General features: G+C 48.6%; 1 protein-coding gene across 12 annotated transcripts in view; it reads right to left on the reverse strand.

The window, feature by feature from the left end:
• Positions 1–22,299, reverse strand: part of LOC124048133 (calcium/calmodulin-dependent protein kinase type II subunit gamma-like) — a 62,752-nt gene that overhangs the window by 20,292 nt on the left and 20,161 nt on the right. For 11 of the 12 annotated variants that reach the window (XM_046368597.1, XM_046368598.1, XM_046368596.1 and 8 more), the window contains exons 6-8: positions 5,736–5,808; positions 2,456–2,558; positions 937–971 (exon numbers count right to left, since the gene is read on the reverse strand). In XM_046368597.1, the coding sequence (XP_046224553.1) occupies positions 937–971; positions 2,456–2,558; positions 5,736–5,808 (211 nt within the window). Of the gene's footprint in view, positions 1–928; positions 972–2,455; positions 2,559–5,735; positions 5,809–22,299 lie in introns of all 12 variants that reach the window. The other variant, XM_046368588.1, reaches the window with a different exon arrangement.

Below are 22,299 nucleotides of genomic sequence, written 5' to 3' on the forward strand. Positions count from 1 at the left end.
CCACCAGACAGAAGAGTGGTCTGGTACCACCAGACAGAAGAGTGGTCTGGTACCACCAGACAGAAGAGTGGTCTGGTACCACCAGACAGAAGAGAGAGAGACAGAGACAGAGAGGTCTGACCGTACACCAGACAGAAGAGAGGAGACAGAGACCGAGAGTACCACCAGACAGAAGAGCGAGAGAGAGAGAGAGAGACACCGAGAGAGGTAGAGAGACACCAGACAGAAGAGCGGTCTGGTACACCAGACAGAAGAGACTGGTATCACCAGACAGAAGAGAGGTCTGGTATCACCAGAGAAGAGACACCAGAGAGAGAGAGAGACACCGTCTTTGAGACACCAGAGAGAGACACAGAGAGAGACCTGAGAGAGAGACACTACACCGACAGAGAGACACCGAGAGTCTGACACCGAGATCACCGAGAGAGAGACACCAATTTTGAGAGAGACCAGAGAGAGACACCTAGAGACTACACAGAGAGACACAGAAGACTCACCACAGATTTACACCGAAGACAAGCCAGAGAGACCGAGAGATGAGAGACCGAGAGAGAGAGACCGAGAGAGAGACACAAATACACAAGAGAGAGACCGAGAGAGAGAGACCGAGAGAGAGACCAAAAGACCGAGAGAGAGAGACCGAAGAGAGAGAGCCTACCTAAACCGAGAGAGAGAACCGAGGTTCTTCCGAGAGAGAGAACCGAGAGAGAGAGACCCAAATCCGACCCAGACAGCAGAGAGATTGGTTAAGTTTTCTGTAAACCCTGGTGTAAGATGGATGACCTCTGCACCATGGCCTCTCCAGCAATGGGATGGTGACAGACATTACCCAGTAGTCACTAGATGATTATTTCTTTGTTCTCCGTCTACAGTAAATGAGGTTTAAGGCCCACAGGCCCATATGTCCACAGGCTTTGATGGGTTCTTCCTCAGGACCTCAGGGGACAGGTAGCCAGGGGTACCTGCGAAACCTGCAGACAGCCTAAAACTAAATGGCTTCACACTTTGTCCTGGAAAGTTCATTCCTTTGTCTGCAGCAACTCCCAAATCTGTCTGGTACCAGACAGAAGAGTGGTCTGGTACCACCAGACAGAAGAGTGGTCTGGTCCTGGACAGAAGAGTGGTCTGGACAGCCTACCAACAGAAGAGTTCTGATGGGTTCCACCAGACAGAAGAGTGGTCTGGTACCACCAAACAGACTTTGTGGTCTGGGTACCACCAGACACTCCAGAGTGGTCTGGTACCACCAGACAGAAGAGTGGTCTGGTACCACCAGACAGAAGAGTTCTGGTACCACCAGATTGGTCTGGTACCACCAGACAGGAGGTCTCCATACCAGACAGAACTCCTATCTTCACCAGACAAAACACAATATCCACCAGACAGAAGAGGGTCTGTCACCAGACAGATCTGGTACCACCAGACTAAGAGCCCTGGTATCACCAGACAGAAGAGTGGTCTGGCATCACCAGACAGAAGAGTGGTCTGGTATCACCAGACAGATGGTTTGTGTTTTGGTCCATCAGGCTTGTTTCCTAACACTACACTACAAGCTTAAGTAACCCATATCTCATTTACTGCAATGAGCCAGTACATATGCTTCCTACCTACACAAATACACAAATTACTCAATCACACAAAATACATTTGCAAGACAAGCCAAGCCACCAGTCTGTTTAAGAAACTCAATATATTCCAACGCATCTCCAAATCCGTCCCAGACAGCCTACCTAAACCCTTTGATGGGTTCTTCCTGGTTAACTCCCAAATCCGTCCCAGACAGCCTACCTAAACGCTTTGATGGGTTCTTCCTGGTTAACTCCCAAATCCGTCCCAGGCAGCCTACCTAAACGCTTTGATGGGTTCTTCCTGGTTAACTCCCAAATCCGTCCCAGACAGCCTACCTAAACCCTTTGATGGGTTCCCTGGGCCAAAGTCTGCCCAGACAGCCTACCTAAACGCAGCTGGGTTCTTCCTTTACTGGCCAAAGCAGGTTCTCAGACAGCCTACCTAAACACTTTGATGGGTTCTTCCTGGTTAACTCCCAAATCCACACATTCAACCAGACACTGCAATAGCCTTCACCCTCCCTGCTGGCGCATTTCAGTCAATTCTCTGTTCGAGACGGAGGTTCCATACTCTGGAACTCCTATCTTCACATTGACAAAACACAATCATCCCTCAATGACTAGGGGTCAGTCTGATGACCCAAACTACCCATTCGTCCCCTCCATGTAGCCTGGCTCTCACACATAATCAAACATGGTTCATGTTTACTGTGTATATCATATCAAAATAAAAGTATGCTTGTTTAGCAGATTTAACCAACTTTTTTTTGTACTTATATACATTTTTGTGGATTTTTTGGGACTTTCAACCTAACCTGCACACCGTTTTCTTTGGTGCAAATAAACAAAACCTAAACACGTTGGATGAAGGGCGTGTGTGGTCTTACCGAACCATGCCTGTTGGTCCCCCTGCACCTCGATGGCCAGGCCAAAGTCTGCCAGCTTCACCGCAGCTCCCTTCATCTTACTGGCCAGGAGCAGGTTCTCAGGCTGGGGGGGTAGAAACACAGAGAGAGTGTACAGGGAAGTAGAAACAGAGAGAGAGAGAGTGTACAGGTGAGGTAGAAACAGAGAGAGAGAGAGTGTACAGGTGAGGTAGAAACAGAGAGAGAGAGTGTACAGGGGAAGTAGAAACAGAGAGAGAGAGTGTACAGGGGAAGTAGAAACAGAGAGAGAGAGAGTGTACAGGTGAGGTAGAAACAGAGAGAGAGTGTACAGGGGAAGTAGAAACAGAGAGAGAGAGAGTGTACAGGGGAAGTAGAAACAGAGAGTGTACAGGGGAAGTAGAAACAGAGAGAGTGTACAGGGGAAGTAGAAACAGAGAGAGTGAGACAGAGATGCATTTGTCAAATGTGTAATTCCTTTTGTTCTTCTGTTCCGTTCTGACAAGGCAACATTTACACATGCAAATCAAAGATTATTATTACATTCAGTTGGGAGAAGAAAAAAAAGAGGGGGGGTAAGGAGACATGAAGGAGGAAGAGAAGGCGCGTAAGAGAAAGATGAGTAAAGATCTCTCATAATTAAAATCATGCATTCTACTGTACTAGGTACTCAATTTGCATTTCTAAACTGGGTGGTTCGAGCCCTTAATGATGATTGACCGCTACGATATATCAGACCGTATACCACGGCTTTGACAAAACGTTTATCCAATTAGGTTGGTAACCAGTTTATAATAGCAATAAGGCACCTCAGGGAGTTTGTGAAATAAGGCCAACAGACCACAGCTACGGGCTGTATCCAGGCAGTCCTCGTGGTGTCGTGCAGAAGAACAGCCCTTATATGGCTAATATACCACGGCTATCACACCTCCTCTGGCCTTATTGCTTAAGTACATATATGATTGGATGTATTTACTCACTGGATCATGTGACGCATGTAATTCACCTTCAAATACAAGCCTGGCGTATGTACTGGCCTTAACACTGATGATAGTTTGATACCAAAACGTTTGCAATTTAATTTTCCCCCTTTCATTTTATGCACAATGCACTTTTTGGGCATCATGATGGCCCAGTAAATCATTTGTATGATGTGTTTTGGATTTGTCCACATTCGACAGTGTGCGGGTCTCCATCTCTCCTAAGACTCTCTCTCTGCGGCCATATATGGACATAGGGTTGTCGTCATGGAAACCACTTGGGAGTCATTTAAACAGCCCTGCAGACTGCATGCTAAGTGTACTGCGCGTGTGTGTGTGTGTGTGTGTGTGTGTGTGTGTGTGTGTGTGTGTGTGTGTGTGTGTGTGTGTGTGTGTGTGTGTAAAGGACTGCAGTAAAAGCCTACTCAGGATAAAAGGCCAACAAATCAGCCAGACAGCAAACAAGAGGTAATACAGCTATCCTCAGACACCAGGGATGTGCATGGTTATTAGAATATTCAAAATAAGCCTATTTTAAAACACTGAAAAGGCTTTTTTCTAAATTCAATTATCCATGTAACATTGTTACATACAAGGACACACCATGACATTTCTAATGATTCATTTAATAAAACAAACTTTTCAAATGTTTTTTTTTTTTAATGACATATGCCCCACAAAAAGCCTGGTAGCCATCAGGTAGCCTTCACAGTGTGTCGCTTGTTGTTTATGTTGGCCAATCAAAGTGGCAAAGAGGCTCAATGTGGAGCAAGTGGACTGAGAGTTCACCAATGCAATGCAAGATGGAATTAAAAAGTTAGCGAAATGAAATGGAGTATTCTACAGTGAGCGACAAACAGGTAGGCTGTTTTATCTGAAAGGGTTGAGGACAAAGTGCAGCATGTGGCCTCAATAAACCTGGCTAGCTATAGCTGGCTAGCTTCTCTAGACTACTGCAGTCAAGATAGGCACTATTATATGGGAAGGAGAATAGTCGGCGAGCTGTAGGGGAGTCGGCGAGCTGTAGGGGAGTCGTAGTGGAGTCGGCGAGCTGTAGGGGAGTCGGCGAGCTGTAGGGGAGTCGGCGAGCTGTAGGGGAGTCGGCGAGCTGTAGGGGAGTCGGCGAGCTGTAGTGGAGTCGGCGAGCTGTAGGGGAGTCGGCGAGCTGTAGGGGAGTCGGCGAGCTGTAGGGGAGTCGGCGAGCTGTAGGGGAGTCGGCGAGCTGTAGGGGAGTCGGCGAGCTGTAGGGGAGTCGGCGAGCTGTAGGGGAATCGGCGAGCTGTAGGGGAGTCGTAGTGGAGTCAGCGAGCTGTAGGGGAGTCGGCGAGCTGTAGGGGAGTCGTAGTGGAGTCAGCGAGCTGTAGGGGAGTCGGCGAGCTGTAGGGGAGTCGTAGTGGAGTCGGCGAGCTGTAGGGGAGTCGTAGTGGAGTCGGCGAGCTGTAGGGGAGTCATAGTGGAGTCGGCGAGCTGTAGGGGAGTCGTAGTGGAGTCAGCGAGCTGTAGGGGAGTCGGCGAGCTGTAGGGGAGTCGGCGAGCTGTAGGGGAGTCAGCGAGCTCTCTCCCTCCGTCCGTCTTCTCGCGCCGCAGCTGCAGCAATAAAGCCCCAGCCTCACTCACTTGCACAGTAGTGCTCAGGTAAATGTTCCCATGCATTTCAAATATCTTGATCTCCGGCAAGAAAGAAAGAAAACCATTTCATAGTGAAATTATTTCAAACCCTACCAGATACATGCTCAGACTATGTCAAAGCGATTCACTTCTGTGTTCCATCTATTCCGGGTCACATGAACAAAGAGCCATCCAGTGATGTGTCTTCATGCTGTTTCGTTGGAAGATCCATCTGATAAGAATCCATTATGTTTATCCCAACCAACCAGCCGCGAGGAGCCAGGCTGCAGTGATGTCATGGGGGTTGTCATGGTAACCACAGGGTTAATCTCTCAATCCCTTGTCTTGGACACCTTTACTTTGAGTCAGGACTGTGTGTGGTCCGTGACTAGGAGTCCTTGTTTCCTTGCCATTGGGGAGAGTAGACCATAAGTTTGCCCTCTCCCTGCTTACGTGCAGATGACACTAACACACACACAACCCCCCCCCGCCGGTCAAGGACAGACATGTGGTGTGTGTGTGTGAGAAAAAAAGATGAGGGCTAAAGAGGGGGAAACAGAGAGGGAGGGGACAAGTGAAACAAGGGATAGTGGGAGGGATGGAACTACAAGAGCAGTGCGTTGCCATGGCCACGAGCAAAGGTGTGTGTGGTAGTCATAGCAACAGGCGGCCAAACACACACGCTCACCACTCACCTTGAGGTCCCTGTGGACGATGTCATGCTGGTGGATATGTTGAACACTCTCCAAGATCTGGTTAATACACTGACTGGAGAGGAGAGGAGATCAGGTTAATACACTGACTGGAGAGGAGAGGAGATCAGGTTAATACACTGACTGGAGAGGAGAGGGGATCAGGTTAATACACTGACTGGAGAGGAGATCAGGTTAATACACTGACTGGAGAGGAGAGGAAATCAGGTTAATACACTGACTGGAGAGGAGAGGAAATCAGGTTAATACACTGACTGGAGAGGAAATCAGGTTAATACACTGACTGGAGAGGGGATCAGGTTAATAGAGGAGAGGGGATCAGGTTAATACACTGACTGGAGAGGAGAGGAGATCAGGTTAATACACTGACTGGAGAGGAGAGGGGATCAGGTTAATACACTGACTGGAGAGGAGAGGGGATCAGGTTAATACACTGACTGGAGAGGAGAGGGGATCAGGTTAATACACTGACTGGAGAGGAGAGGGGATCAGGTTAATACACTGACTGGAGAGGAGATCAGGTTAATACACTGACTGGAGAGGAGATCAGGTTAATACACTGACTGGAGAGGAGATCAGGTTAATACACTGACTGGAGAGGAGAGGAAATCAGGTTAATACACTGACTGGAGAGGAGAGGAAATCAGGTTAATACACTGACTGGAGAGGAAATCAGGTTAATACACTGACTGGAGAGGGGATCAGGTTAATAGAGGAGAGGGGATCAGGTTAATACACTGACTGGAGAGGAGAGGGGATCAGGTTAATACCCTGACTGGAGAGGAGAGGGGATCAGGTTAATACACTGACTGGAGAGGAGAGGGGATCAGGTTAATACCCTGACTGGAGAGGAGAGGGGATCAGGTTAATACCCTGACTGGAGAGGAGAGGGGATCAGGTTAATACACTGACTGGAGAGGGGATCAGGTTAATACACTGACTGGAGAGGAGATCAGGTTAGTACACTGACTGGAGAGGAGATCAGGTTAATACCCTGACTGGAGAGGAGATCAGGTTAATACCCTGACTGGAGAGGAGAGGGGATCAGGTTAATACCCTGACTGGAGAGGAGAGGGGATCAGGTTAATACCCTGACTGGAGAGGAGAGGGGATCAGGTTAATACCCTGACTGGAGAGGAGAGGGGATCAGGTTAATACCCTGACTGGAGAGGAGAGGGGATCAGGTTAATACCCTGACTGGAGAGGAGAGGGGATCAGGTTAATACCCTGACTGGAGAGGAGAGGGGATCAGGTTAATACCCTGACTGGAGAGGAGAGGGGATCAGGTTAATACCCTGACTGGAGAGGAGAGGGGATCAGGTTAATACCCTGACTGGAGAGGAGAGGGGATCAGGTTAATACGCTGACTGGAGAGGGGATCAGGTTAATACGCTGACTGGAGAGGGGATCAGGTTAATACCCTGACTGGAGAGGGGATCAGGTTAATACCCTGACTGGAGAGGAGAGGGGATCAGGTTAATACCCTGACTGGAGAGGAGAGGGGATCAGGTTAATACCCTGACTGGAGAGGAGAGGGGATCAGGTTAATACCCTGACTGGAGAGGAGAGGGGATCAGGTTAATACCCTGACTGGAGAGGAGAGGGATCAGGTTAATACCCTGACTGGAGAGGAGAGGGGATCAGGTTAATACCCTGACTGGAGAGGAGAGGGATCAGGTTAATACCCTGACTGGAGAGGAGAGGGGATCAGGTTAATACCCTGACTGGAGAGGAGAGGGGATCAGGTTAATACGCTGACTGGAGAGGAGAGGGGATCAGGTTAATACGCTGACTGGAGAGGATCAGGTTAGCTGACTGGAGAGGGGATCAGGTTAATACGCTGACTGGAGAGGGGATCAGAATCGCTGACTGGAGAGGAGAGGGGATCAGGTTACACGCTGACTGGAGAGGGGATCAGGTTAATACCCTGACTGGAGAGGAGATCAGGTTAATACCCTGACTGGAGAGGAGAGGGGATCAGGTTAATACCCTGACTGGAGAGGAGAGGGGATCAGGTTAATACCCTGACTGGAGAGGAGAGGGGATCAGGTTAATACCCTGACTGGAGAGGAGAGGGATCAGGTTAATACCCTGACTGGAGAGGAGAGGGGATCAGGTTAATACCCTGACTGGAGAGGAGAGGGGATCAGGTTAATACCCTGACTGGAGAGGAGAGGGAGATCAGGTTAATACCCTGACTGGAGAGGAGAGGGGATCAGGTTAATACCCTGACTGGAGAGGAGATCAGGTTAATACCTGACTGGAGAGGAGAGGGGATCAGGTTAATACCCTGACTGGAGAGGAGAGGGGATCAGGTTAATACACTGACTGGAGAGGAGAGGATCAGGTTAATACGCTGACTGGAGAGGAGAGGGGATCAGGTTAATACGCTGACTGGAGAGGAGAGGGGATCAGGTTAATACCCTGACTGGAGAGGAGAGGGGATCAGGTTAATACCCTGACTGGAGAGGAGAGGGGATCAGGTTAATACGCTGACTGGAGAGGAGAGGAGATCAGGTTAATACGCTGACTGGAGAGGAGATCAGGTTAATACGCTGACTGGAGAGGAGATCAGGTTAATACCCTGACTGGAGAGGAGAGGGGATCAGGTTAATACGCTGACTGGAGAGGAGAGGGGATCAGGTTAATACGCTGACTGGAGAGGAGAGGGGATCAGGTTAATACCCTGACTGGAGAGGAGAGGGGATCAGGTTAATACGCTGACTGGAGAGGAGAGGGGATCAGGTTAATACCCTGACTGGAGAGGAGAGGGGATCAGGTTAATACACTGACTGGAGAGGAGAATCAGGTTAATACACTGACTGGAGAGGAGAGGGGATCAGGTTAATACGCTGACTGGAGAGGAGGGATCAGGTTAATACGCTGACTGGAGAGGAGAGGTTAATACGCTGACAGGTTAATACACTGACTGGAGAGGAGATCAGGTTAATACCTGACTGGAGAGGGGATCAGGTTAATACCTGACTGGAGAGGAGAGGGATCAGGTTAATACCCTGACTGGAGAGGAGAGGGGATCAGGTTAATACCCTGACTGGAGAGGAGGGGGATCAGGTTAATACCCTGACTGGAGAGGAGAGGGGATCAGGTTAATACCCTGACTGGAGAGGAGAGGATCAGGTTAATACCCTGACTGGAGAGGAGGGGATCAGGTTAATACCCTGACTGGAGAGGAGAGGGATCAGGTTAATACCCTGACTGGAGAGGAGAGGGGATCAGGTTAATACCCTGACTGGAGAGGAGAGGGGATCAGGTTAATACCCTGACTGGAGAGGAGAGGGGATCAGGTTAATACGCTGACTGGAGAGGGGATCAGGTTAATACGCTGACTGGAGAGGGATCAGGTTAATACCCTGACTGGAGAGGGGATCAGGTTAATACCCTGACTGGAGGTTCAGGTTAATACCCTGACTGGAGAGGAGAGGGGATCAGGTTAATACCCTGACTGGAGAGGAGAGGGGATCAGGTTAATACCTGACTGGAGAGGAGAGGGGATCAGGTTAATACCCTGACTGGAGAGGAGAGGGGATCAGGTTAATACCCTGACTGGAGAGGAGAGGGGATCAGGTTAATACCCTGACTGGAGAGGAGAGGGGATCAGGTTAATACCCTGACTGGAAGGAGAGGGGATCAGGTTAATACGCTGACTGGAGAGGAGAGGGGATCAGGTTAATACGCTGACTGGAGAGGAGAGGATCAGGTTAATACGCTGACTGGAGAGGGGATCAGGTTAATACGCTGACTGGAGAGGGGATCAGGTTAATACGCTGACTGGAGAGGAGAGGGGATCAGGTTAATACGCTGACTGGAGAGGGGATCAGGTTAATACGCTGACTGGAGAGGGGATCAGGTTAATACCCTGACTGGAGAGGAGATCAGGTTAATACCCTGACTGGAGAGGAGAGGGGATCAGGTTAATACCCTGACTGGAGAGGAGAGGGGATCAGGTTAATACCCTGACTGGAGAGGAGAGGGGATCAGGTTAATACCCTGACTGGAGAGGAGAGGGGATCAGGTTAATACCCTGACTGGAGAGGAGATCAGGTTAATACCCTGACTGGAGAGGAGAGGGGATCAGGTTAATACCCTGACTGGAGAGGAGAGGGGATCAGGTTAATACCCTGACTGGAGAGGAGAGGGATCAGGTTAATACCCTGACTGGAGAGGAGATCAGGTTAATACCCTGACTGGAGAGGAGAGGGGATCAGGTTAATACCCTGACTGGAGAGGAGAGGGATCAGGTTAATACACTGACTGGAGAGGAGAGGGGATCAGGTTAATACGCTGACTGGAGAGGAGAGGGGATCAGGTTAATACGCTGACTGGAGAGGAGAGGGGATCAGGTTAATACCCTGACTGGAGAGGAGAGGGGATCAGGTTAATACCCTGACTGGAGAGGAGAGGGGATCAGGTTAATACGCTGACTGGAGAGGAGAGGAGATCAGGTTAATACGCTGACTGGAGAGGAGATCAGGTTAATACGCTGACTGGAGAGGAGATCAGGTTAATACCCTGACTGGAGAGGAGAGGGATCAGGTTAATACGCTGACTGGAGAGGAGAGGGATCAGGTTAATACGCTGACTGGAGAGGAGAGGGGATCAGGTTAATACCCTGACTGGAGAGGAGAGGGGATCAGGTTAATACGCTGACTGGAGAGGAGGGGATCAGGTTAATACCCTGACTGGAGAGGAGAGGGGATCAGGTTAATACCCTGACTGGAGAGGAGAGGGGATCAGGTTAATACACTGACTGGAGAGGAGAGGGGATCAGGTTAATACGCTGACTGGAGAGGAGAGGGGATCAGGTTAATACGCTGACTGGAGAGGAGAGGGGATCAGGTTAATACGCTGACTGGAGAGGAGATCAGGTTAATACGCTGACTGGAGAGGAGATCAGGTTAATACCCTGACTGGAGAGGAGATCAGGTTAATACCCTGACTGGAGAGGAGAGGGGATCAGGTTAATACCCTGACTGGAGAGGAGAGGGGATCAGGTTAATACCCTGACTGGAGAGGAGAGGGGATCAGGTTAATACCCTGACTGGAGAGGAGAGGGGATCAGGTTAATACCCTGACTGGAGAGGAGAGGGGATCAGGTTAATACGCTGACTGGAGAGGAGAGGGATCAGGTTAATACCCTGACTGGAGAGAGGGGATCAGGTTAATACCCTGACTGGAGAGGAGATCAGGTTAATACCCTGACTGGAGAGGAGAGGGGATCAGGTTAATACCCTGACTGGAGAGGAGAGGGGATCAGGTTAATACGCTGACTGGAGAGGAGAGGGGATCAGGTTAATACGCTGACTGGAGAGGAGAGGGGATCAGGTTAATACGCTGACTGGAGAGGAGAGGGGATCAGGTTAATACCCTGACTGGAGAGGAGAGGGGATCAGGTTAATACCCTGACTGGAGAGGAGAGGGGATCAGGTTAATACGCTGACTGGAGAGGAGAGGAGATCAGGTTAATACGCTGACTGGAGAGGAGATCAGGTTAATACGCTGACTGGAGAGGAGATCAGGTTAATACCCTGACTGGAGAGGAGAGGGATCAGGTTAATACGCTGACTGGAGAGGAGAGGGATCAGGTTAATACGCTGACTGGAGAGGAGAGGGGATCAGGTTAATACCCTGACTGGAGAGGAGAGGGGATCAGGTTAATACGCTGACTGGAGAGGAGAGGGGATCAGGTTAATACCCTGACTGGAGAGGAGAGGGGATCAGGTTAATACGCTGACTGGAGAGGAGAGGGGATCAGGTTAATACGCTGACTGGAGAGGAGAGGGGATCAGGTTAATACGCTGACTGGAGAGGAGAGGGGATCAGGTTAATACGCTGACTGGAGGAGAGGGGATCAGGTTAATACGCTGACTGGAGAGGATCAGGTTAATACGCTGACTGGAGAGGAGATCAGGTTAATACGCTGACTGGAGAGGAGAGGGGATCAGGTTAATACCCTGACTGACTGGAGAGGAGAGGGATCAGGTTAATACCCTGACTGGAGAGGAGAGGGGATCAGGTTAATACCCTGACTGGAGAGGAGAGGGGATCAGGTTAATACCCTGACTGGAGAGGAGAGGGGATCAGGTTAATACCCTGACTGGAGAGGAGAGGGGATCAGGTTAATACCCTGACTGGAGAGGAGAGGGGATCAGGTTAATACCCTGACTGGAGAGGAGAGGGGATCAGGTTAATACGCTGACTGGAGAGGAGAGGGGATCAGGTTAATACGCTGACTGGAGAGGAGAGGGATCAGGTTAATACGCTGACTGGAGAGGAGAGGGGATCAGGTTAATACGCTGACTGGAGAGGAGGGGATCAGGTTAATACGCTGACTGGAGAGGAGATCAGGTTAATACGCTGACTGGAGAGGAGATCAGGTTAATACGCTACGCTGACTGGAGAGGAGATCAGGTTAATACGCTGACTGGAGAGGAGATCAGGTTAATACGCTGACTGGAGAGGAGATCAGGTTAATACGCTGACTGGAGAGGAGATCAGGTTAATACGCTGACTGGAGAGGAGATCAGGTTAATACGCTGACTGGAGAGAGAGATCAGGTTAATACGCTGACTGGAGAGGAGATCAGGTTAATACGCTGACTGGAGAGGAGATCAGGTTAATACGCTGACTGGAGAGGAGATCAGGTTAATACGCTGACTGGAGAGCTGACTGGAGAGGAGATCAGGTTAATACGCTGACTGGAGAGGAGATCAGGTTAATACGCTGACTGGAGAGGAGATCAGGTTAATACGCTGACTGGAGAGGAGATCAGGTTAATACGCTGACTGGAGAGGAGATCAGGTTAATACGCTGACTGGAGAGGAGATCAGGTTAATACGCTGACTGGAGAGGAGATCAGGTTAATACGCTGACTGGAGAGGAGAGGGGATCAGGTTAATACGCTGACTGGAGAGGAGAGGGGATCAGGTTAATACGCTGACTGGAGAGGAGAGGGGATCAGGTTAATACACTGACTGGAGAGGAGAGGGGATCAGGTTAATACACTGACTGGAGAGGAGAGGGGATCAGGTTAATACACTGACTGGAGAGGAGAAGGGATCAGGTTAATACGCTGACTGGAGAGGAGATCAGGTTAATACACTGACTGGAGAGGAGATCAGGTTAATACACTGACTGGAGAGGAGAGGGGATCAGGTTAATACACTGACTGGATAGGAGAGGGGATCAGGTTAATACACTGACTGGAGAGGAGAGGGGATCAGGTTAATACACTGACTGGAGAGGAGATCAGGTTAATACACTGACTGGAGAGGAGAGGGGATCAGGTTAATACACTGACTGGAGAGGAGAGGAGATCAGGTTAATACACTGACTGGAGAGGAGAGGAGATCAGGTTAATACACTGACTGGAGAGGAAATCAGGTTAATACACTGACTGGAGAGGAAATCAGGTTAATACACTGACTGGAGAGGAAATCAGGTTAATACACTGACTGGAGAGGAAATCAGGTTAATACACTGACTGGAGAGGAGAGGGGATCAGGTTAATACACTGACTGGAGAGGAGAGGGGATCAGGTTAATACACTGACTGGAGAGGAGAGGGGATCAGGTTAATACACTGACTGGAGAGGAGGTCAGGTTAATACACTGACTGGAGAGGGGATCAGGTTAATACACTGACTGGAGAGGAGAGGGGATCAGGTTAATACACTGACTGGAGAGGAGAGGGGATCAGGTTAATACACTGACTGGAGAGGAGAGGAGATCAGGTTAATACACTGACTGGAGAGGAAATCAGGTTAATACACTGACTGGAGAGGAAATCAGGTTAATACACTGACTGGAGAGGAAATCAGGTTAATACACTGACTGGAGAGGAAATCAGGTTAATACACTGACTGGAGAGGAAATCAGGTTAATACACTGACTGGAGAGGAAATCAGGTTAATACACTGACTGGAGAGGAAATCAGGTTAATACACTGACTGGAGAGGAAATCAGGTTAATACACTGACTGGAGAGGAAATCAGGTTAATACACTGACTGGAGAGGAAATCAGGTTAATACACTGACTGGAGAGGAGAGGAAATCAGGTTAATACACTGACTGGAGAGGAGAGGAAATCAGGTTAATACACTGACTGGAGAGGAGAAGGGATCAGGTTAATACGCTGACTGGAGAGGAGATCAGGTTAATACACTGACTGGAGAGGAGATCAGGTTAATACACTGACTGGAGAGGAGAGGGGATCAGGTTAATACACTGACTGGAGAGGAGAGGGGATCAGGTTAATACACTGACTGGAGAGGAGATCAGGTTAATACACTGACTGGAGAGGAGATCAGGTTAATACACTGACTGGAGAGGAGAGGGGATCAGGTTAATACACTGACTGGAGAGGAGAGGAGATCAGGTTAATACACTGACTGGAGAGGAAATCAGGTTAATACACTGACTGGAGAGGAAATCAGGTTAATACACTGACTGGAGAGGAAATCAGGTTAATACACTGACTGGAGAGGAAATCAGGTTAATACACTGACTGGAGAGGAAATCAGGTTAATACACTGACTGGAGAGGAAATCAGGTTAATACACTGACTGGAGAGGAAATCAGGTTAATACACTGACTGGAGAGGAGAGGAAATCAGGTTAATACACTGACTGGAGAGGAGAAGGGATCAGGTTAATACGCTGACTGGAGAGGAGATCAGGTTAATACACTGACTGGAGAGGAGATCAGGTTAATACACTGACTGGAGAGGAGAGGGGATCAGGTTAATACACTGACTGGAGAGGAGAGGGGATCAGGTTAATACACTGACTGGAGAGGAGAGGGGATCAGGTTAATACACTGACTGGAGAGGAGATCAGGTTAATACACTGACTGGAGAGGAGAGGGGATCAGGTTAATACACTGACTGGAGAGGAGAGGAGATCAGGTTAATACACTGACTGGAGAGGAAATCAGGTTAATACACTGACTGGAGAGGAAATCAGGTTAATACACTGACTGGAGAGGAAATCAGGTTAATACACTGACTGGAGAGGAAATCAGGTTAATACACTGACTGGAGAGGAGGTCAGGTTAATACACTGACTGGAGAGGAGAGGGGATCAGGTTAATACACTGACTGGAGAGGAGAGGAGATCAGGTTAATACACTGACTGGAGAGGAAATCAGGTTAATACACTGACTGGAGAGGAAATCAGGTTAATACACTGACTGGAGAGGAAATCAGGTTAATACACTGACTGGAGAGGAAATCAGGTTAATACACTGACTGGAGAGGAAATAAGGTTAATACACTGACTGGAGAGGAAATCAGGTTAATACACTGACTGGAGAGGAAATCAGGTTAATACACTGACTGGAGAGGAAATCAGGTTAATACACTGACTGGAGAGGAAATCAGGTTAATACACTGACTGGAGAGGAAATCAGGTTAATACACTGACTGGAGAGGAAATCAGGTTAATACACTGACTGGAGAGGAGAGGAAATCAGGTTAATACACTGACTGGAGAGGAGAGGAAATCAGGTTAATACACTGACTGGAGAGGAGAGGAAATCAGGTTAATACACTGACTGGAGAGGAGAAAATCAGGTTAATAGACTGACTGGAGAGGAAATCAGGTTAATACACTGACTGGAGAGGAAATCAGGTTAATACACTGACTGGAGAGGAAATCAGGTTAATACACTGACTGGAGAGGAAATCAGGTTAATACACTGACTGGAGAGGAAATCAGGTTAATACACTGACTGGAGAGGAAATCAGGTTAATACACTGACTGGAGAGGAAATCAGGTTAATACACTGACTGGAGAGGAAATCAGGTTAATACACTGACTGGAGAGGAAATCAGGTTAATACACTGACTGGAGAGGAAATCAGGTTAATACACTGACTGGAGAGGAAATCAGGTTAATACACTGACTGGAGAGGAAATCAGGTTAATACACTGACTGGAGAGGAAATCAGGTTAATACACTGACTGGAGAGGAAATCAGGTTAATACACTGACTGGAGAGGAGAGGGGATCAGGTTAATACCCTGACTGGAGAGGAGAGGGGATCAGGTTAATACCCTGACTGGAGAGGAGAGGGGTTAATACCCTGACTGGAGAGAGAGGGGATCAGGTAATACCCTGACTGGAGAGGAGAGGGGATCAGGTTAATACCCTGACTGGAGAGGAGAGGGATCAGGTTAATACCCTGACTGGAGAGGAGAGGGGATCAGGTTAATACCCTGACTGGAGAGGAGAGGGGATCAGGTTAATACACTGACTGGAGAGGAGAGGGGATCAGGTTAATACACTGACTGGAGAGGAGAGGGGATCAGGTTAATACACTGACTGGAGAGGAGAGGGGATCAGGTTAATACCCTGACTGGAGAGGAGAGGGATCAGGTTAATACCCTGACTGGAGAGGAGAGGGGATCAGGTTAATACACTGACTGGAGAGGGGATCAGGTTAATACGCTGACTGGAGAGGAGAGGGGATCAGGTTAATACGCTGACTGGAGAGGAGAGGGGATCAGGTTAATACGCTGACTGGAGAGGGGATCAGGTTAATACGCTGACTGGAGAGGGGATCAGGTTAATACGCTGACTGGAGAGGGGATCAGGTTAATACGCTGACTGGAGAGGGGATCAGGTTAATACGCTGACTGGAGAGGGGATCAGGTTAATACGCTGACTGGAGAGGGATCAGGTTAATACGCTGACTGGAGAGGGGATCAGGTTAATACGCTGACTGGAGAGGGGATCAGGTTAATACGCTGACTGGAGAGGAGATCAGGTTAATACGCTGACTGGAGAGGAGATCAGGTTAATACGCTGACTGGAGAGGGGATCAGGTTAATACGCTGACTGGAGAGGAGAGGGGATCAGGTTAATACGCTGACTGGAGAGGAGAGGGGATCAGGTTAATACGCTGACTGGAGAGGAGAGGGGATCAGGTTAATACGCTGACTGGAGAGGAGAGGGATCAGGTTAATACGCTGACTGGAGAGGAGAGGGGATCAGGTTAATACGCTGACTGGAGAGGAGAGGGGATCAGGTTAATACACTGACTGGAGAGGAGAGGGGATCAGGTTAATACACTGACTGGAGAGGAGAGGGGATCAGGTTAATACACTGACTGGAGAGGAGAGGGGATCAGGTTAATACACTGACTGGAGAGGAGAGGGATCAGGTTAATACACTGACTGGAGAGGAGAGGGATCAGGTTAATACACTGACTGGAGAGGAGAGGGGATCAGGTTAATACACTGACTGGAGAGGAGAGGGGATCAGGTTAATACACTGACTGGAGAGGAGAGGGGATCAGGTTAATACACTGACTGGAGAGGAGAGGGGATCAGGTTAATACACTGACTGGAGAGGAGAGGAGATCAGGTTAATACACTGACTGGAGAGGAAATCAGGTTAATACACTGACTGGAGAGGAGAGGAAATCAGGTTAATACACTGACTGGAGAGGAGAGGAAATCAGGTTAATACGCTGACTGGAGAGGAGATCAGGTTAATACACTGACTGGAGAGGAGAGGGGATCAGGTTAATACACTGACTGGAGAGGAGAGGGGATCAGGTTAATACACTGACTGGAGAGGAGATCAGGTTAATACACTGACTGGAGAGGAGAGGGGATCAGGTTAATACACTGACTGGAGAGGAGAGGAGATCAGGTTAATACACTGACTGGAGAGGAGATCAGGTTAATACACTGACTGGAGAGGAAATCAGGTTAATACACTGACTGGAGAGGAAATCAGGTTAATACACTGACTGGAGAGGAAATCAGGTTAATACACTGACTGGAGAGGAAATCAGGTTAATACACTGACTGGAGAGGAAATCAGGTTAATACACTGACTGGAGAGGAAATCAGGTTAATACACTGACTGGAGAGGAAATCAGGTTAATACACTGACTGGAGAGGAAATCAGGTTAATACACTGACTGGAGAGGAAATCAGGTTAATACACTGACTGGAGAGGAAATCAGGTTAATACACTGACTGGAGAGGAAATCAGGTTAATACACTGACTGGAGAGGAAATCAGGTTAATACACTGACTGGAGAGGAAATCAGGTTAATACACTGACTGGAGAGGAAATCAGGTTAATACACTGACTGGAGAGGAGAGGGGATCAGGTTAATACACTGACTGGAGAGGAGGTCAGGTTAATACACTGACTGGAGAGGAGAGGGGATCAGGTTAATACACTGACTGGAGAGGAGATCAGGCTAATACACTGACTGGAGAGGAAATCAGGTTAATACACTGACTGGAGAGGAAATCAGGTTAATACACTGACTGGAGAGGAGAGGGGATCAGGTTAATACACTGACTGGAGAGGAGGTCAGGTTAATACACTGACTGGAGAGGAGAGGGGATCAGGTTAATACACTGACTGGAGAGGAGATCAGGCTAATACACTGACTGGAGAGGAAATCAGGTTAATACACTGACTGGAGAGGAAATCAGGTTAATACACTGACTGGAGAGGAAATCAGGTTAATACACTGACTGGAGAGGAAATCAGGTTAATACACTGACTGGAGAGGAAATCAGGTTAATACACTGACTGGAGAGGAAATCAGGTTAATACACTGACTGGAGAGGAAATCAGGTTAATACACTGACTGGAGAGGAAATCAGGTTAATACACTGACTGGAGAGGAGAAGGGATCAGGTTAATACGCTGACTGGAGAGGAGATCAGGTTAATACACTGACTGGAGAGGAGATCAGGTTAATACACTGACTGGAGAGGAAATCAGGTTAATACACTGACTGGAGAGGAAATCAGGTTAATACACTGACTGGAGAGGAGAGGAAATCAGGTTAATACACTGACTGGAGAGGAGAGGAAATCAGGTTAATACACTGACTGGAAAGGAGAGGAAATCAGGTTAATACACTGACTGGAGAGGAGATCAGGTTAATACACTGACTGGAGAGGAGATCAGGTTAATACACTGACTGGAGAGGAAATCAGGTTAATACACTGACTGGAGAGGAAATCAGGTTAATACACTGACTGGAGAGGAAATCAGGTTAATACACTGACTGGAGAGGAAATCAGGTTAATACACTGACTGGAGAGGAAATCAGGTTAATACACTGACTGGAGAGGAAATCAGGTTAATACACTGACTGGAGAGGAAATCAGGTTAATACACTGACTGGAGAGGAAATCAGGTTAATACACTGACTGGAGAGGAAATCAGGTTAATACACTGACTGGAGAGGAAATCAGGTTAATACACTGACTGGAGAGGAAATCAGGTTAATACACTGACTGGAGAGGAAATCAGGTTAATACACTGACTGGAGAGGAAATCAGGTTAATACACTGACTGGAGAGGAAATCAGGTTAATACACTGACTGGAGAGGAAATCAGGTTAATACACTGACTGGAGAGGAGAGGAAATCAGGTTAATACACTGACTGGAGAGGAGAGGAAATCAGGTTAATACCCTGACTGGAGAGGAGAGGAAATCAGGTTAATACCCTGACTGGAGAGGAAATCAGGTTAATACCCTGACTGGAGAGGAAATCAGGTTAATACCCTGACTGGAGAGGAAATCAGGTTAATACCCTGACTGGAGAGGGGATCAGGTTAATACCCTGACTGGAGAGGAGAGGGGATCAGGTTAATACCCTGACTGGAGAGGAGAGGGGATCAGGTTAATACCCTGACTGGAGAGGAGAGGGGATCAGGTTAATACCCTGACTGGAGAGGAGAGGGGATCAGGTTAATACCCTGACTGGAGAGGAGAGGGGATCAGGTTAATACCCTGACTGGAGAGGAGAGGGGATCAGGTTAATACCCTGACTGGAGAGGAGAGGGGATCAGGTTAATACACTGACTGGAGAGGAGAGGGGATCAGGTTAATACACTGACTGGAGGAGGGGGATCAGGTTAATACCCTGACTGGAGAGGAGAGGGGATCAGGTTAATACCCTGACTGGAGAGGAGAGGGGATCAGGTTAATACCCTGACTGGAGAGGAGAGGGGATCAGGTTAATACACTGACTGGAGAGGGGATCAGGTTAATACACTGACTGGAGAGGAGAGGGGATCAGGTTAATACACTGACTGGAGAGGAGAGGGGATCAGGTTAATACGCTGACTGGAGAGGGGATCAGGTTAATACGCTGACTGGAGAGGGGATCAGGTTAATACGCTGACTGGAGAGGGGATCAGGTTAATACGCTGACTGGAGAGGGGATCAGGTTAATACGCTGACTGGAGAGGAATCAGGTTAATACGCTGACTGGAGAGGGATCAGGTTAATACGCTGACTGGAGAGGGGATCAGGTTAATACGCTGACTGGAGAGGAGATCAGGTTAATACGCTGACTGGAGAGGAGATCAGGTTAATACGCTGACTGGAGAGGAGAGGGGATCAGGTTAATACGCTGACTGGAGAGGAGAGGGGATCAGGTTAATACGCTGACTGGAGAGGAGAGGGATCAGGTTAATACGCTGACTGGAGAGGAGAGGGGATCAGGTTAATACGCTGACTGGAGAGGAGAGGGGATCAGGTTAATACGCTGACTGGAGAGGAGAGGGGATCAGGTTAATACACTGACTGGAGAGGAGAGGGGATCAGGTTAATACACTGACTGGAGAGGAGAGGGGATCAGGTTAATACACTGACTGGAGAGGAGAGGGGATCAGGTTAATACGCTGACTGGAGAGGAGAGGGGATCAGGTTAATACGCTGACTGGAGAGGAAATCAGGTTAATACACTGACTGGAGAGGAAATCAGGTTAATACACTGACTGGAGAGGAAATCAGGTTAATACACTGACTGGAGAGGAAATCAGGTTAATACACTGACTGGAGAGGAAATCAGGTTAATACACTGACTGGAGAGGAAATCAGGTTAATACACTGACTGGAGAGGAAATCAGGTTAATACACTGACTGGAGAGGAAATCAGGTTAATACACTGACTGGAGAGGAAATCAGGTTAATACACTGACTGGAGAGGAAATCAGGTTAATACACTGACTGGAGAGGAAATCAGGTTAATACACTGACTGGAGAGGAAATCAGGTTAATACACTGACTGGAGAGGAGAGGAAATCAGGTTAATACACTGACTGGAGAGGAAATCAGGTTAATACACTGACTGGAGAGGAAATCAGGTTAATACCCTGACTGGAGAGGAAATCAGGTTAATACCCTGACTGGAGAGGAGATCAGGTTAATACCCTGACTGGAGAGGGGATCAGGTTAATACCCTGACTGGAGAGGAGAGGGGATCAGGTTAATACCCTGACTGGAGAGGAGAGGGGATCAGGTTAATACACTGACTGGAGAGGAGAGGGGATCAGGTTAATACCCTGACTGGAGAGGAGAGGGGATCAGGTTAATACCCTGACTGGAGAGGAGAGGGGATCAGGTTAATACACTGACTGGAGAGGAGAGGGGATCAGGTTAATACACTGACTGGAGAGGAGAGGGGATCAGGTTAATACACTGACTGGAGAGGAGAGGGGATCAGGTTAATACCCTGACTGGAGAGGAGAGGGGATCAGGTTAATACCCTGACTGGAGAGGAGAGGGGATCAGGTTAATACACTGACTGGAGAGGGGATCAGGTTAATACACTGACTGGAGAGGAGAGGGGATCAGGTTAATACGCTGACTGGAGAGGAGAGGGGATCAGGTTAATACGCTGACTGGAGAGGGGATCAGGTTAATACGCTGACTGGAGAGGGGATCAGGTTAATACGCTGACTGGAGAGGGGATCAGGTTAATACGCTGACTGGAGAGGGGATCAGGTTAATACGCTGACTGGAGAGGGGATCAGGTTAATACGCTGACTGGAGAGGGGATCAGGTTAATACGCTGACTGGAGAGGAGATCAGGTTAATACGCTGACTGGAGAGGAGATCAGGTTAATACGCTGACTGGAGAGGGGATCAGGTTAATACGCTGACTGGAGAGGAGAGGGGATCAGGTTAATACGCTGACTGGAGAGGAGAGGGGATCAGGTTAATACGCTGACTGGAGAGGAGAGGGGATCAGGTTAATACGCTGACTGGAGAGGAGAGGGGATCAGGTTAATACGCTGACTGGAGAGGAGAGGGGATCAGGTTAATACACTGACTGGAGAGGAGAGGGGATCAGGTTAATACACTGACTGGAGAGGAGAGGGGATCAGGTTAATACGCTGACTGGAGAGGAGAGGGGATCAGGTTAATACGCTGACTGGAGAGGAGAGGGGATCAGGTTAATACGCTGACTGGAGAGGAGATCAGGTTAATACGCTGACTGGAGAGGAGAGGGGATCAGGTTAATACGCTGACTGGAGAGGAGAGGGATCAGGTTAATACGCTGACTGGAGAGGAGAGGGGATCAGGTTAATACGCTGACTGGAGAGGAGAGGGGATCAGGTTAATACGCTGACTGGAGAGGAGAGGGGATCAGGTTAATACACTGACTGGAGAGGAGAGGGATCAGGTTAATACACTGACTGGAGAGGAGAGGGGATCAGGTTAATACACTGACTGGAGAGGAGAGGGATCAGGTTA

This window comes from Oncorhynchus gorbuscha, linkage group LG11 (genome assembly GCF_021184085.1).
Source record: "Oncorhynchus gorbuscha isolate QuinsamMale2020 ecotype Even-year linkage group LG11, OgorEven_v1.0, whole genome shotgun sequence".
NCBI classification, from domain to species: Eukaryota; Metazoa; Chordata; class Actinopteri; order Salmoniformes; family Salmonidae; genus Oncorhynchus; species Oncorhynchus gorbuscha.